The sequence below is a fragment of the Sceloporus undulatus genome, chromosome 3, assembly GCF_019175285.1.
Source record: "Sceloporus undulatus isolate JIND9_A2432 ecotype Alabama chromosome 3, SceUnd_v1.1, whole genome shotgun sequence".
Taxonomy (NCBI): Eukaryota; Metazoa; Chordata; class Lepidosauria; order Squamata; family Phrynosomatidae; genus Sceloporus; species Sceloporus undulatus.
The window spans coordinates 217,873,562-217,889,540 of NC_056524.1; the positions used below are offsets into that span (position 1 = coordinate 217,873,562).

The window sequence follows — 15,979 nt, forward strand, 5'->3', positions numbered from 1 at the left end:
GCTTACGAAGGTTTTTCGGGTTACGAAATTAGCCGCGGAACGAATTAATTTCGTAACCCGAGGTACCACTGTACTAATTTTACCAACCTACAAAAGGTTGGAAGGCCAAGTGGACCTTGGAGCCCTCCTCTAGGATTGAACTTACAACATTGTGGCTGCAGTACCAGCATTTAACCACTGTTCCACCAGGTCATATAAAGCATCTCTAATAGCCTATGGCACCTTTGGCAACCTTTGGCTTATAGCAACTTGAGAGGAGAATTTAGACTGGGGTAGTGGCAAGTAGGCATGGGATAATATACCTCACAACTGATGGCAGAGGAGGGATTAGTAGAAAACCCAACAGTTGGTGGTCATGGTGGTGGAGCAGGAGGAAGTCTTCACACAGGTGGTCAGAAGTCGAGACAAGGGAAAGCCCACCCAGTGGTTAGGTTGAAGGGAAGTTCTCACAATAGCCTCAGTCTAATACCTTACATATCTCACTTACCCTACACACATATACATCATGGTTTCAGTGGGTGGGGGGGAGAGAAGATTTGGGGAGCTTTGGAGGAAAGTGCTCCTTCAAACGACGAGAGCATCTTAGGCGGGTTACAGACTGCCATTAGGGACGTCCTGAGGACGTCCCAGTTTTAAAAAGGGGCGTCTCTTCCAGACACCCCTAACCCTATCACGGACAGAGTCTGTGACAAATGGCGGTGGCCGTTCCACACGGCCGCTGCCATATTGACGTAGCAGAAGCTGTGCGTCCGCACGTCATGCCCCGGAAGTGACGCTTTGAGTGCGCGACTAGCGCCTCGCGGCGTCTCTTCCAGGGCCCAGGAAGGAGCGCGATTTCCACGCTCCTTCCTCGGAACGTCCGGGAGCTGCGCGGTTTGGCCACTGCGGCTCCCACACACTGCAAGCGGAGGCGGAGCCAGACCACCGCAATCCGGTGGTCTGTAACACGCCATAGTTACTGTATTTTCTGGCGTGTAAGACTACTTTTTAACCCAGGAAAATCTTCTCAAAAGTCAGGGGTCATTTTATACGCCGGGTGTTGTCTTATAGGGCAAGTGCTGAAACTTCCATGCCAGACTGGGAGAATCTGCGGCCGCTGCATATGGTGGGGGGAGTTAAAAAACAGCCATGGCTGCATCCCCACCATATGCAGCGACCATATGAAAGCAGAAAGGGCGGTGCTGTACAAATACGGTAAAAGAAAATCCACTCACTAGGATTCGTGGAAATTGAAATAAAATCTTACATTTTAAAATTTTTTATTTGGTATGCGTTGGAAGACGGGTAGTCTTATACGGCGAGTATATCCCAAACTCTATATTTTAACTGGAAAAGTTGGGGGTCGTCTTATATGCCAGAAAATACAGTAGTTTGTCTCCTTGTTCAGAATCATACAGAGAAAACAAGCAATTTCAAAAGAGGAACTAAAGGCTCAAATCAGATCTATGTATTCAGTATATCACTAAGCTGATTCTTATTCTTAATATGTTGCTTAGAAACAAGTCAGATGTTCACATCTCAATAAGGGATATTAGGCTTCGGAGGAGCAACATCCAACACTTTTATAGGCAAACCTCTGTTTTTCAAAACAATACTTCTGCAGATCTTGCCTGAATCCTGCATGACACTCAGAGCTTTGCAACATCTGTAGATTTGGATCAGCCAACAGGGAAGTGCTTAAAAAGTAGCTAAACACATGCATGTAAGATCCCACAAACAGTCAGCGTAAAAGAAGACAGACCCACTAAGACTGTTAGAGAGCAAATTGATGAACTGAAAATCAAATATATTAAAAATTGACAAAATTATTAAAATTTTACAATGTAATTTTTTATATAATTAAATATGTAACTCTAATAAAAATATGGGGTTACATTCCCCTTGAAAACACAGGTTCACATTTGGGGATACTCCTGGATTCAGCCCTAAGCCTGGAAGTCCAGGTTTAAGCAGTGACCAGGAATGCATTTGCACAGTTAAAACTAGTGCATCAACTATGTTTGCTGATGGATCAGAAAGAAGAGAAGTTCAAATGCAATTGAAAGTATCTTGCATAAAAGGATGCTGCAATTACTTACTTGTGGTGTTTCCTGTCATCTGTATGATACATTTGGAATCTTTGCCCATTTCTCGGGAATTGAAAGGGCGCACTCTCACCGCCACCTTTACAGAGGCTCCTGCCATTTTGGCGGCCTAGAAGTTTCTCTCCTTCTGTATTGATTCCACACCTGAAAATGACCTGTAAGAAACACAAAAGAGATTATTATTATGTTGGCAATGTCTCTTTTAAGGTCTGGCTGGTGATTTCCTTGTTATGAAAGGTACACACACTGATCATACACAAGCTGTGCTACTTGGAGTTAAAGGACACTCTGTAATATGTAGCTGTAAGTTGTATGCTTTCTTACTCAAAAATAGGTTAATGGAATACCTGATATATTGCAGACACTCATACAAAGATAGGAGAGTTTTAAGCCATTTGCCCTCCAGTTTAGATTTTTTAAAAAATTAACTTCAGTCTCATTCCCACTGCATTTTGCTCCGAAGCAAACTCTCATTCCCATTTGAAACCACTTCCGATCCTCATTGGACTGATTCCAGGAGCAAAGAAGCAGGGCAAATACAAATAACCCAGGGTTTCCTGACACTACCTTCAAAGTGGTGGGTTTTTTGAGAAGAATCGATTCTAAAGCGTGCCCAGTAAGTGGGAACACCAGGTCAGAATCGATTCTTTCAGAGGGAGGGATAAATGGCAGCAGGGGTGTGTGTACCATCCCTCCCCAGAGATGTCACATACACACCCAGTGCTGCCTTTTCAGTTTGTGGTTGTGACTTCTGTGCTTTTTAAAAATAAAATAAAATTAATTAATCGATTAATCAATTAATCAATCAATGAATCTTTCAACTTCTTGCAAAGGCAGGTAGTTGCTAAGCCATTCTATCTTATTTGTAGTGGAAACAAAGAGCCTTTTAGAATCGATTTCTGACATGCAGCAAAGCCTGATCAGAAATCGAGTTATACTGCCAATTGGAATGAGCCCACTCTCTTCCTACATAGGAGGTGAATTTAGGCTTATTAAAAACAGCTTGGATTGTAGACTTACATGCTTAAATTTGAGTAAATACATCACTTATAGCTACATCCTCTGTATTAACACAGTATGTAGCGTTACCCTTTGAAACAGAACTACCTCTTCATCGCCTCTGTACATGGCTATCGGATGTCTCTCCTCTTAAAGTGCAGGAAACTAAAAAGGAATCTGTAGCCAAGGAGATGACACAATGTTCCATGGCATCTTACCAGCCAACCCTTTTTGTGCAATGAATCTTCTCAAATATCTATGGCATATACAGGAAATGTTCAGAAATACTGAGCTACAAAGACCTAAGGACTTTAAGTTATTATAGAGAAAATGATATCTGTTTCTGTTTACTATGGTGTCCCATGTCCCATCCACCCCATTCCATTCCCCACCTGCAATCCCACTATGAAATTTTTAAACCAGAATTTATGTTCCTAGGTGCATTGTAAAGCATTACATTTTGCTGTATCATCGCTGGCACTGCATGGTTTGTAAATTGTTTCTGATTCGTGGATTCTTAATCAATTTTTTTTTGTTTACTGTAATTAATTAATTTGATTTCTAATCCTGGTTGTTTGCATGCATGTAAGTATGTATACATATATCTGTCTGTCTGTGTATATGTGTGTGTGTATCTATAAACATATTTTTACATATGCACACAGACACAAATATGCAGAAATACACTCATGCATACATATACATACACATACAAATTTCATATTTAAAATTTTCTTATTCATTTTATATTTAATATCACATCTTTCTCCCAATATGAGATTCAAAGTGTTTCACAACATATATTATAATAAAATACAGCTTGTTCATATTTGTATGATTTATGTTTTAAAGCCTAATAAAAAAGATCAGGAAAAAATTAAAATTAAATACAGCTTTATAAGAATTGTAACATTTTCAAAAAGGAACACATCCCCTGTGAGCAAATCTTGCTAAGAAAAACCCATGAAAATTTCACTTTTGGGTGGCTGTAAATTGGAAATGACTTGAAGATGCGCAACAACAAGATAGGTTTACATTAACCAGCCAATCTGATTGATCAGTTCCACGACCAAATTTTAACAGATCTGTTCCCTATATAGGAAGTGTAATTTCTTGGATAATTTGAACAAAGATCTCTCTTGGGCCTAAAATGGTCCAGGGAATGGTCTAAAAACATGATTAAAATGCCCTCCACAGGCCCTAAAGGGCACAGGGGGACTTTTGGTGGCAAACAAATTGGTTTTTTTGTTTTGTTTTGTTTTTTTGCAGCGTGGGGTGGCACAGTCCACCCAAGCTTTCCTAGAGAGCTAATGCAGCTCCCTAGCCTCCCATGGTTGCCCACTCTTGAAACAGAAACAGAAAAACACTGATACCTAAGATGAAACCTTAACCAGCACGTTGACATTACAGAGTAAGTAGCTAAATTAGAACCAGATAAAATATTGATATTACAGAATAACATCACTTTTCACTGCAGAGGGGCAAGGGACAAATAGGAGAAACAATGGATGATAGCACAAACAAACCTAGGCCCATCAGATTGGAAACAACATTGCTCCAGCATCTTTTTATGGGAAATGTGATCACACTCCCTCCAAAACCACCAGTTATTATGTGGGTTTCTGTTTTCTTCTTTTTGATAAAATTTCTCACCTACTATCTCTATTTCATAAAGCATAAGCAGTAGTAAGATTTCTACCCCAAAATGCCAACAGATATTCATAATACAGCCTTCCCCTAGTTGAGGCTCTCCAGATGTTTTAGACTAAAGGTCCCACCAACCCTGACAATTGCCCATATTAAGTCTGATGGACTTTGTAGTCCAAAACTCCTGGAGGGCACCTGCTTATTGGAAATTTGTTGTACTGTGTAAAGCAACGTTTGGCAGTTGGAGGAGGAAAAGGCACATCAGAAAGCATTGATTAATCCTGGTGACTCAAGTTAATTTAGCAAGGATTACTTAACAAGATTTTCCTTAATCTGTGAGACTGTCTGCTCTGTCACTTCCCACGTGACCAAATTTTTGGAAGAGAACCTGAGCATTTAATGGCTGTTTATTACCCAGCAAGGTGATGGGTAGAACACATGACAAATAGAAAAGCCCTAGAAGTCTACAGAAAGTCTTCTCACAGCTGCTTGTTTACAGTTTACAAATATTATTGACTAAGATATCTGTGGCTGTGAAGTCGAAGGCTTTCATGGCCGGCATCCATAGTGTTTTATGGGGGGGGGGGGGTTGGGCTATGTGGCCTGTTTCTAGGAGAGTTTGTTTTTGACATTTCGCCAGCACCTGTGGCTGGTGAAACATCAGAAACAAACTCTTCTAGAACATGGCCACATAGCTCGAAAACCCCACAAAAATTATGTCTGTGGCTATCAGCAGCATTCAGCCTACAATTGGGGTGACAAACAAGAACATAGTATCACTGTGAAGGGTTTGCTTTGGGAGTAAGCTTTCAAGAAGATGGTTTGGGAATAACTGTCACACCACAAGAAATCAAATCAGCCATTTTCCACTAGGCAGTTCTTTCAGTAAAGATGCTTGTTTTATTGAACCCTTTCTTGTATTGTTATGTATTATTTATATGTATTATGCTACTGTTTCTTAAATTGTATGCCACTGGCAGGTTTACTCGTATCTATTTTATTGTTTGTATGTACAGCGCAGTGCAAATCTACAGTGCTATATAAATAATAATAATAATAATAATAATAATAATAATATAAGTCAAAGGCAGGTTTAGGGTTAAATTATGTTAACCTGTACAGTGCTCCCTCGGGTTACGAAATTAATTCGTTCCGCGGCCGCTTTCGTAACCCGAAAAGCCTTCGCAAGCCGAAAACCCATAGGCGCTAATGGGGAAAAGCTGCGTTTCGTGCGAAAAAGCGCCGAAAAGCACCAAAAATTTTTTTCGTAACCCGAAAAAACATTCGTAACCCGGAACAGTTATTTCCTATGGGATTTTTTCGTATCCCGGAAATTTCGTAACCTGGGTATTTCGTATCCCGGGGTACCACTGTATTACAGTTACAGCTAAAGTGATGTTAACCTGGACTATTTCTGCAGTACAGATGTAGCCACAATAATATAATAATTTAGAAAGATAAATATGTTTAAGACAAGCTGTTCATATATTTATGGCCTTAAAATAATTTCTAAATACTATGCAAGAGAAAAGACTATTATGGGAGACCATATGAATACAGTATTTGAAAATTGGTTCCCTTTGCTCATTTGTTTTTATGGGAATGAATACACTGTGTCAGTTTGACACCACAAAGAAGTAGTGGAGACAAAATAATTTGCTTTGTTTTATGGTTTCTTCTTTTTTTATTGAGGGTTTTTTACCTATTGAAGCAAATACATCTTACAATTCAGGAGTTCAGCCATTCCTTACAGTTCAGGATTATGTAGCTCCATTTGTAGTACACAAAAAAGTAAATTCAATTTGTAATTACTTTCTGAATAAACTGTACTTTTGATATATCATACATTATAAATGTATACCAATCAAATTATATATTATGCATTTTAAATTCTTAAAGTAACAAGGTATCTTTCAGCCAAGTTTGTAAGGCCCCATTCACAATAGCATTTTTCTGACAAGTAGATCCAAGGAGATAAAATGATGTAACACCAAATCAAAGTTCCCACTATGTTTACCCTGATCAGATTTTTCCATGTAAATTTAACTTCAATGAAGTTCACATTATCATTTGTACTGATTTAAAATGGAGTTGCCATTTTGCTCATTTTCAGGGTTTTTTTACACTTTCAATCAAATGATGCACATCTACGTCACCGTGTTTGGCCAACACACACACACACACACACACACACACACACACACACACACACGTGAGCCTCAGAGGATGGCAATGGCAAGCCCCTCAGAACAACCCTTAGCAAGAAATCCTGGGATAGGTTAGCCTGGGGGGGTCACACACTCTCAGCCATATAAATAATATAATAACATAATATTTCAGCAATATAATATGTATGTGAGAGCATTTTCCAGCATCTACTGACAAATTCAACTATCCACCATTATAGCTTAGGTGTGGAATTTGTGGCCCTACACAGGTCACTGGATTCCAGTTTTCATTAGCCCAAATTGCATTATTATCAGGGATGATAAGAGTTGCAATTCATCAACACTTGGAGAGTTAGAGGTTTCCCACTCCAGACAAGGCTATATTTAGAAAATGAGAACTAGAACCTCACAGTGGAATACTGCTGTTCTTTAACATTATCCCCACTACTGGGTTGTCCTCATATCTCACAATATTAAAAAGATGATAAAATGCTAATATCTGAATTTCACACAATTCACCGGAAATTAATTTTAGCAGGTACAAGTCTGGTAGATATTAAAGATGTTGATATGCACAACCAGACTGCCTGAGCTCTGCTCCTTTCTGATCATACCATAGAGTCGTTAGATAGCAACTCTGGAAACTAGACATATCTAATGAATGGAATGAGATATTATAAAAGAAAAATGTGCTTTCCAACAACATATTCACATGCAGTGTAGAATTAAATAAAGATTCACAGGTACTCCAAAAGCAGTTTATTGCACTTCTAGTTGTGTAATTTAATACAAAAACAGTCATGAGTGAGCTGCAAGAAAAATAAAAGAAAGTGATGCCAAATTTCTCAGTTTTTTACACAATGATCCTGGGCAGTATATTAATTTAGATATACCTTATTATTTTACAAAGTTTCTAGTATGCCAATTGGATAAAGAGAGAGAAACATGTTGCTTGAGGGGAAACAAGAATGCAGGAGATTATCCTGGGAAAAGGTATGACTGGCTGGCACCCTACACAGAAGCCATCCACATCACAACATTTTATTGCAGGTTCCACTTGTCAAGTGCAATACCAATAAATGGGAGTTGTGTTTGTGCAGGCTATTCCATTGTTGTGCTAAAAGAAAATGTGCTGGGGAATGGCCTGAGGCTGGTGTAATTTTTCTAGCCCATAGTGATACGTTCTTGGGCCCAAAGGGAATTCCATCCTCTGACCCATCATCTTTTGAAGTAGACCACACCCTCTCTCCTGTTTCTGTCCACCGAACGCAAGACAAAGAAACATCCAAGGAGTGACGAAAATCACTCTTTGCTTTATTCAATGCACAGGAAGTAATAAAACACCATGAAACTCTCCTTTCACTTGAAATTCAAAGAATACAAAATTGATTTTAAAAAGCAGAGATGTTAAAAGAATGAGGGATACATATTAATTAAGAAGAAAAACAATCCTATGCATTTCTAACAGGGCTGTTCCTTACTATCTTATTGTACAGTTTTCAACACAGCAAGACTATTACTCTGCTAAAAGAGTGAGTTAACTTGTTTTAGTTTCTGGTCCCAGGCAGGCTGCTGAATTTGAATGAAAATTCTGGATTTGATCTTTGGTTATTCTTGAGACTTGGAACCACCATCACTACCATGAGTGGGATGTGGGTCTGGCACCCCCACGGATATGCTGGGTTTCTTCCCAGAATGTTGAGTTTCCAATGTTTCTTTAAAAAGTAATTCTTTAAGCCTCTTTATTTACAGGAATAAAAGGAAAGAACATTGGCAGCATCTTAGTAAACTACCCACTAAGAAGTATTCTGACCAAAATATGCAAAGGCAGTGGAATAAACTCATTTACACTTGGGGACATGATTTAAATTTATAGAAATTTATGTTTTATTTTATTAATGTTTTAATGAGTGCCAGCATGGTTTGAGTGTTGAAGCAGGACTGTAGGAGACCAAGGTTTGAATCCTCATTTGGCACTGGAGGTACCTAGGTACCCTTAGGCAAATCATACTCTTTCATCTTCATACTGTCTTCCTCAGAAAAGACAATGGCAAACCCTTCTGAATAAATCTGTCCAAGAAAAGTCTGTAATAGGGTCACCTTATGGTTGTTCTAAGTTGGAAATGATTTGAAGGTAGACAACGGTATTTTCCTAAAAATGACAAGGCAATCCAGTTGACAGGGCAATCCTATCCCTGTTGATTCAGATTTAAAGACACGCTGTGTTCAGTCAAAGTTCTTCCTAATTGCTATTTGTACAAATTTACATTTAAGTAATTGTTTACTACTAAAATGGGGTCCTGGAGAAGAGTTCTGCAGATGCCATGGACTGCTAAAAAGACAAATAAATGAGTCCTAGATCATGTCTGAACTTTTCATTAGAAGCTTTATGAGCCAATGAGAGTCTAGGATCATCTGGAGAGGTTTTTCTCTCTGTCCCACCAGTGTCTCTGGCTCATTTGGTGGGAACTAGGGAGAGGGATTTCTCAGTGGCTGCTCCCAGAGTTTGGAACTCCTCCCTGAAGAGGCAAGGGCCTCATTCCCACTTGCAAAAAATTTGGTTTACACTATAATCCCACTCACAATAGCACTTGAATCAATTTATTACAAAAGATGCAGGGAATTCTGCAGATCTTTAAATGGGTCTAGCACAGGCCCCTCCTTGACAAACTGCATCAGGGATTTGGGATTTGGCACAAATGTGAACAAGGGCCATTTAAACCACCTCAAACCTGTTTGCAAACCAATTTATTGTGTAGTGGGAATGTTAAATTATTCCTGTACCGTAAGGCATTTACAAACCAACTAGGGTTGAGTTTTAACGCTATACAGTTCTGTTTTTAAAATCAAGATACAGTACTTTAATACATTTTAATATTCTTAATGTCTAGTACTTTAACTTCATAAATTGTTTAATTGTTTTTTTTTAAATCTTGTATCTATACTTTTATTAATGCTTTTGTGTTGTATTTAATTTGTATTATTTTAAACATGGTGTTAGCCACTTTGAGTTCCATTACTGGGAGAAAAGCAGAACAAAAATAAATATAATACAGTAGACCCATGTTATACACTGGGGTTTGGTTCCAAGATCCCCCGTGGATAACAAAATCCGTGGATGCTCAAGTCCCATTAAATATAATGAAATACCAAAATGGTGTCCCTTATAAAAATGGAAAATCAAGGTTTGATATTTGAAATTTATACTTTTTTTGAACATTTTCAAACCATGGATGCTTGAATCCATGTATAAAAAAATCAGTGTATAAGAAGGGCCAACTGTCATAATTATTATTATAATAATAGCAAGAAAAATGACTAAACTGAGGCTCTCGTAGATTGGGCATATCATGAGATGACCTGACTCATTGGGAAAAAATTGAAAATAATGCTTGGTAAAGTGGAAAGCAGTAGGAAAAACAGGGGACTGTGGAATAACTCAATCAAAGAAGCAGTGGACTTCAATTTGAAAGACCTGAGCAGGGCAGTTGATGACAAAATTTTGTGGAGATTCATAGGGTCGCCGATATCTGAGTGTTGTTGTTGTTTTTAAGAGAGAGAATGTTTGTTTTTTAAGGATAAAGGTTACTCTATGGTGGGAGGGTGCATCGTGATATCACAGTTGCTTAGTCAATCTGTACACTTTGTAGCCCTTTCCTAGCAGCAATAGCACTTTACTTCTATACCACTTCATAGTGAACCAAGCATTCTCTAAGCAGTTTACAGTCTGTAAGTCAATTGCCCCCAACAAGCTGGGTTATCATTTTACCAACCTAGAAAAGGATGGAAGGCTGAGTCAATGTTGGAGCCCTGGGATCGAACTCACAACATTGTGGCAAGTAGCGGCATTTAACCACTGCACCACCAGGGCTCCCTAGGCAGGCCAGGATAGCCCCCTCCTTACTATTCTTCCATTGCCAAAAAATACTTTTCTGTTCTTTAAGAAGTGAAGATATTTAAAGAAAGGGCTTTCAAGAGGAGGCTGTGTTGTTCTATTTTAAATTGATTTTTAAACTATTTTTAGTTGTAGGTTTTGAATTGTTTCATTATTAACAATAATAGTTTAATTCTATTTCAGGGTTGATCTTTTATTGATTTTAGCTATATTGTATGTATTTTAATTTTTAATTGCCTGTAGTCCCACTTTTGGGGAAAAGCTGGGTGTAAATAAAATTAATAACAGCAACAACAATGTAGAGACTGCATTTTCTTGAGCACAGTAGCCCATGGTTTTGTGTGCAAGTAGATGCACTCATGGTATGGCACATTTGAAGACACACACATAGCCAGGGTATGTTAAGTCACCAGAAAAATGGCAAAAATGGATTCCATTAAATGCAAGTAACAAAGTGTCCTGGATTAATCTTCACAGAATTATTCATTCAGTTGAGACTCAAAGGGCATTTGCATTATGTCCTTTTATATATGAGTAAATGTAATCTTGTAAACTATTACCAAGACATGGAAACAGAATCATCCCACTGGAAACTTCCATACAAAGCAATGTTAAAAATTAACAATTTCCTGCATTGCCAAATCATTTTTACTTTCACTGTATTACTTTCTCCCCTGATATTTTTTTTCTAAATTTCTTTGAATGCCACTTCAGACTCGGTTTCCTTTCTTTTCTTTCCCTCTATTTCATTGATTAATTGTGATTCTCCTTCTGTTTAATGGCATTCTTTTTTAACATTTGAAAATCAAACCAAAATATTCTAAATCCTAATCTCTGCTTATCTCTGCATTGCTTCAATTTATTTTCTTTGTTTGAAGAATGGTGTATCTGAACATAAAACCTGGGATGAGAACCAACCAGTAGCAGGTAACCCTGGCTTTGAAGATAAATCGTTTAATGATAGATATCAAAAGAGCATTTGCCTTTTTTCTGCAACCATTTTACACTGTTGACTCATTCAGGCTATGATTCATTTGTCTCCACAGTATGCTGCTGGAGTCCTGCGCACTTTAGAGACTGAATAAGGGGGCTCTGACTCTGGCTCATTGGGAAAACACATGGTTTGAGTATGTAATACCAGAGGTTCAAACCCTGGCATCTCTATGTATAGCTTTTCAGGGACGGGAAAGAGCTATTTGCCTGAATACTTGTGGCTCACCAGGATACATCAGTGTTGCTGGAACAGTGGTTTAACACAGGATATAGCAGTCCCTTCCATCCCTGCTGCTTCTTGTGGCATTATTTCTAATGTGACCTTTTGATTATACTGTTTGCGTATCAAGTCTCTGCAATGAACGCCCTTAGAGAGAGAGAATTTCTGTGCGTGCTTCAGATGAAATATTTGTATTTAAAGGGTGAAGGGAGCTAATTTGTAGGCAAAGGAACCAAGAACTTATAAGAGAAAATGAAAATGTATCATAACAGTTGTGAAAATGGAATCTGCAAATGCTATGGTCCATAGAACTCCCTATATCAGAATGAAGCTGGCTAAGGATTACACAGAGAGCCTGTATGGCGTAGTAGTTTGAGTGTTGACCTAGGGTTCAATTTCCTACCTGGGCATGTAAATCCACTGGGTGACTTTGGGCATGTCACATGCTCTCAGACTCAGAAGAAAAATTCTTGCCAAGAAAACCTCATGATAGGTTTGCCTTAGGGGTGTCATAAATTGAAAAAGACTTGAAGGCACACAACAACAACGGATTTGAAAGCCAGTGAATTTTAGAGCTCACTACAATCTCCCCACATTTTGGCAGTGATCTTACTTATCCCCTTAGTGTTATTGAACCAACTTCCATAAACTGCCACTCCCCAGACTTGTTTGATTACAACACCCAGCATAACCAGCCAGCATAACCATTGGTATTCTGGTTTGGAATGATGGGGACTCTAGACCAACACATTTGGAGAGTGCAATGCTTGTGGAGATTGAAGCAGAGGATGCAGAACACTAGGCCTGGTTCATTTTGGGTCACAAAAAGATACACCAGAAGACACCAAAGAGCTATAAGGTGTAATAACAGCAAGTCACTATTGTAAATTAGATGTGAGCAAAGATGAATATTCTGCATGAAGACTCTGACAATTTGAATCTAATTACAACCTCATTTGGAAAGGGCAGATGTACAAGAAATGTAGCTACCTTAACATTCAAACAATCTGTGTACAGCTGGATACAACCTTATCAAAGATTACTGTGGATGATACAGACACTTTCATCATCTGCAACACTGCTCAGAAAAACTGACTTTATGCCATCATCATCACCTATTTATGGTTATTTATAATCCCTACTTCTTCACTGGACATTAAAAAAGGCAGAAAACTATCATAATGGCAAATATAAGGCTGTGACACTACATCCATTTACCTGGGAGTAAAACTCACTGATTTCAGTGGGTCTTTCCTCTGAATTGACATTTGTAAGGGTAAACCATAAATGATAATTATTGAACTTGTATAAAGTCTGATGACAACAGATTTATAACCCTCAGCTAATCGGCAGAACCTTACAGTTGTTATCCTTGAATAGCCCACATTGCTGCAGCTACATTCATTTACCTGGGAGTAAACCTCACTGATCTCAGTAGGACTTACCTCTGAATGGACATTTGTAAGATTACACCATAAATGATAATTATTGAACTTGTATAAAATGTGGAGGAGGCATGGCAAGGGGCTTATAATCCCCATCTAACTGACAGAACCTTACAGTTGTTATCCTTAAACAGCCCACATTGCTGCAGATACATATTCCTTCAGTCCCTCTTTACAACTGTCTAACAGCAGAAGCGATATCATACGTACATAAGAGTAGGAAAATAATGGTATTTTGAGCCTCTTTGACCTCTGGTTAAGAATGTATACCACTCTATAAAAATGTTTGCTTTCTCCAGTATAATTTAGAGAGGGTCTGCTTCTGGGTAGGGAAAGAGATGAGTGATCTCTTGCCCAAGCCCTTGCATGCTAGCAAAAGTCATTATATTCAGCCATGTTGCCAGCAGTCATTCTGTTCCTAAGATGGCCTCGAGTGACTTCCAAGAAGGCTGTGGTGCAATCTGCAATCTCCTCTGCCATGTATCTAACGCCTGCAGGCTCTTTTTGTCTTTCCACAATCATTCAGGAAAATGCATCATTCCTCACTGACAGCAAAAAGCCATTGCCAAAGCTTTGCAGTTCTACTCTGCCATAGAATGTCAGAGAGCTAGTAAAAGACCTTGTGGTGTTCAGACCAATTGCTAGATTTAATGACAGAAGTACTGTTAATAATTTGGACTTTCCCCTTTACCCAACACAGATACTGCCAAGTAGTTTGTGCGATTTTGTAATAATATGCTTTTCATTATTTATTATTGAACATATTATAAGTTGCCTTCTCAAATGTATATTGCTTTCTTTTGTTTATAGGTGACAAGAATAACTTACCTATTATGTAAACAAAGACTCCCTATCAATTTCTAGCAGTAACGTGGAATGCTACAAGGCTAGCATAAAAGAGAATACGGCTGTTACTACAGCAGCGCAGCCTTTAAACCCTGTAAAATGGCTGACACCCCGCCAGGTTCTCCACCCATATCTGAATTAGATTATTTATTTTTTTAGGAGACTGAAGGCTTTCTGCTACATAACAGCTTCTTCCTTCTCAAATGTGTCAGATGACAGAACACCCACCTTGGCTTAACTAGTCTCAAATACTGTTCTACCTTCATCGTGCAAAACAGTATTTTAAAAAGGCATACAGCGCACCAGAGATTTCCCCTAGGATGCCTTGGAAGACTTTGACAGGCTCTCCAACACATCCACAAAGAAGCTGAGAGCCATGAAATACACAGCAGGGCTCCCACAGGCAAATGGGGAATGGAGCAGATTTCTTAGAGCCAAGGCAGACATTTTGAACACATTCACTCTCTTCTGCCAAAATCTGTTTGAAGAGAAGGAATCAGGCTTGGGTTCAAAACCCAGGAACCATTTTCCTGTGGGATGGCATGGCAGCTGAGAAGGTAGATGCCACCCTTAAGGATGGGCAGGCCCTCGCCCAGTCAGCCCCCATGACTCTGCAGTCTCTCCATGGCCCTCCATGGTCACAGCCATTGGCGCAAGGAGGGGTGGGTGGGGTGGGGTGGCATTTCCAAGCAATGCCTTCCTGCTTTCCAGCTGGATGTCATTCAGAAGCTCAGAGAACAATCAATCTGCTGCTGACAATCTTTTCCCAAAGCACAAACCTCCCACCTTGGCCAAACAGAAAGAGGGTCTCCCTCCCTGTGATGGATCAGGAAAAATAAGCAAGGGCCAAAAGCACTGAAAATGAGGCAGGCATCCCCTAAAAAGGCCTTTCCAGGGGTTGCTTTGTCTGCAAAACAGAGGAAAGCGAGGGGAACGTGGGGGTGCCCTGGAAAGGCAAGAAGCCACCTCCCTTTCTAAAGGATCAGAGCCCCATCTCTTTCTGCCTGACTGTTCACACACACACACACACACACACACACACACACACACACACACAATCCACACATAACACTGCTGGCCATGACATCATACAAACCGACACAATGCCTTTTGCTGTGCCTTCGCAAGAGAATGGAAAACACAGGGTTGTTGTTGTGGTTCTTGTAACGTCTCCCCTCTTCTTCATCTTCCCCCACTTAGCCTTGGATGGCAAAAGGCAGAGAGAGGGGCCAAATAAATGCAGGGGCCCAGGATGGGACACACACAAAACACCCAATTGTTTCTCCCATGAGCTGCAAGCTTGCAAACTGGCTTCTTGTCCTTGCTTGAAACCCTGCCAGCTGCAAAGGAGGGGAGCAATGCGCAACTCCCAGCCGCAGAGCCTGCAAAAACAGGGGGAGGATGCCAGAGGAAAGCAAAAAATCCCCTCTTGTCTTTAAGGATGGGGGGGCCGGAGGGGGGGGCTGCAAAAGGCTAGAGAGAAAAGAAGGGCAATGGGGGATCCATGCCTTGCAGGGCTTACCTTGGGGCAGCTCAAGAGGTCCCTGGAGCCCAGGCTGGCTGGGGAGAGGCTGGCCAGGGCATGGAGCAAGCAAGAGGGCTCTCCTCCTTGGAGGATGCTGAGGCTGGTCCTGATGCTGGGCTCAAGAGGAGGGAGGAAGGGAAGGATGCTCCAGTCCTGC

At 39.9% G+C, this 15,979-nt stretch overlaps 1 protein-coding gene across 15 annotated transcripts in view; it reads right to left on the minus strand.

The window, feature by feature from the left end:
- Positions 1–15,979, minus strand: part of KIF1A (kinesin family member 1A) — a 160,781-nt gene extending 144,802 nt beyond the window's left edge. For 12 of the 15 annotated variants that reach the window (XM_042460692.1, XM_042460691.1, XM_042460689.1 and 9 more), the window contains exons 1-2: positions 15,820–15,978; positions 2,079–2,239 (exon numbers count right to left, since the gene is read on the minus strand). In XM_042460692.1, the coding sequence (XP_042316626.1) occupies positions 2,079–2,184 (106 nt within the window). In that variant the 5' untranslated portion in view covers positions 2,185–2,239; positions 15,820–15,978. Of the gene's footprint in view, positions 1–2,078; positions 2,240–15,393; positions 15,522–15,819 lie in introns of those variants that run through there. The other 3 variants (XM_042460694.1, XM_042460693.1, XM_042460681.1) reach the window with 3 other exon arrangements.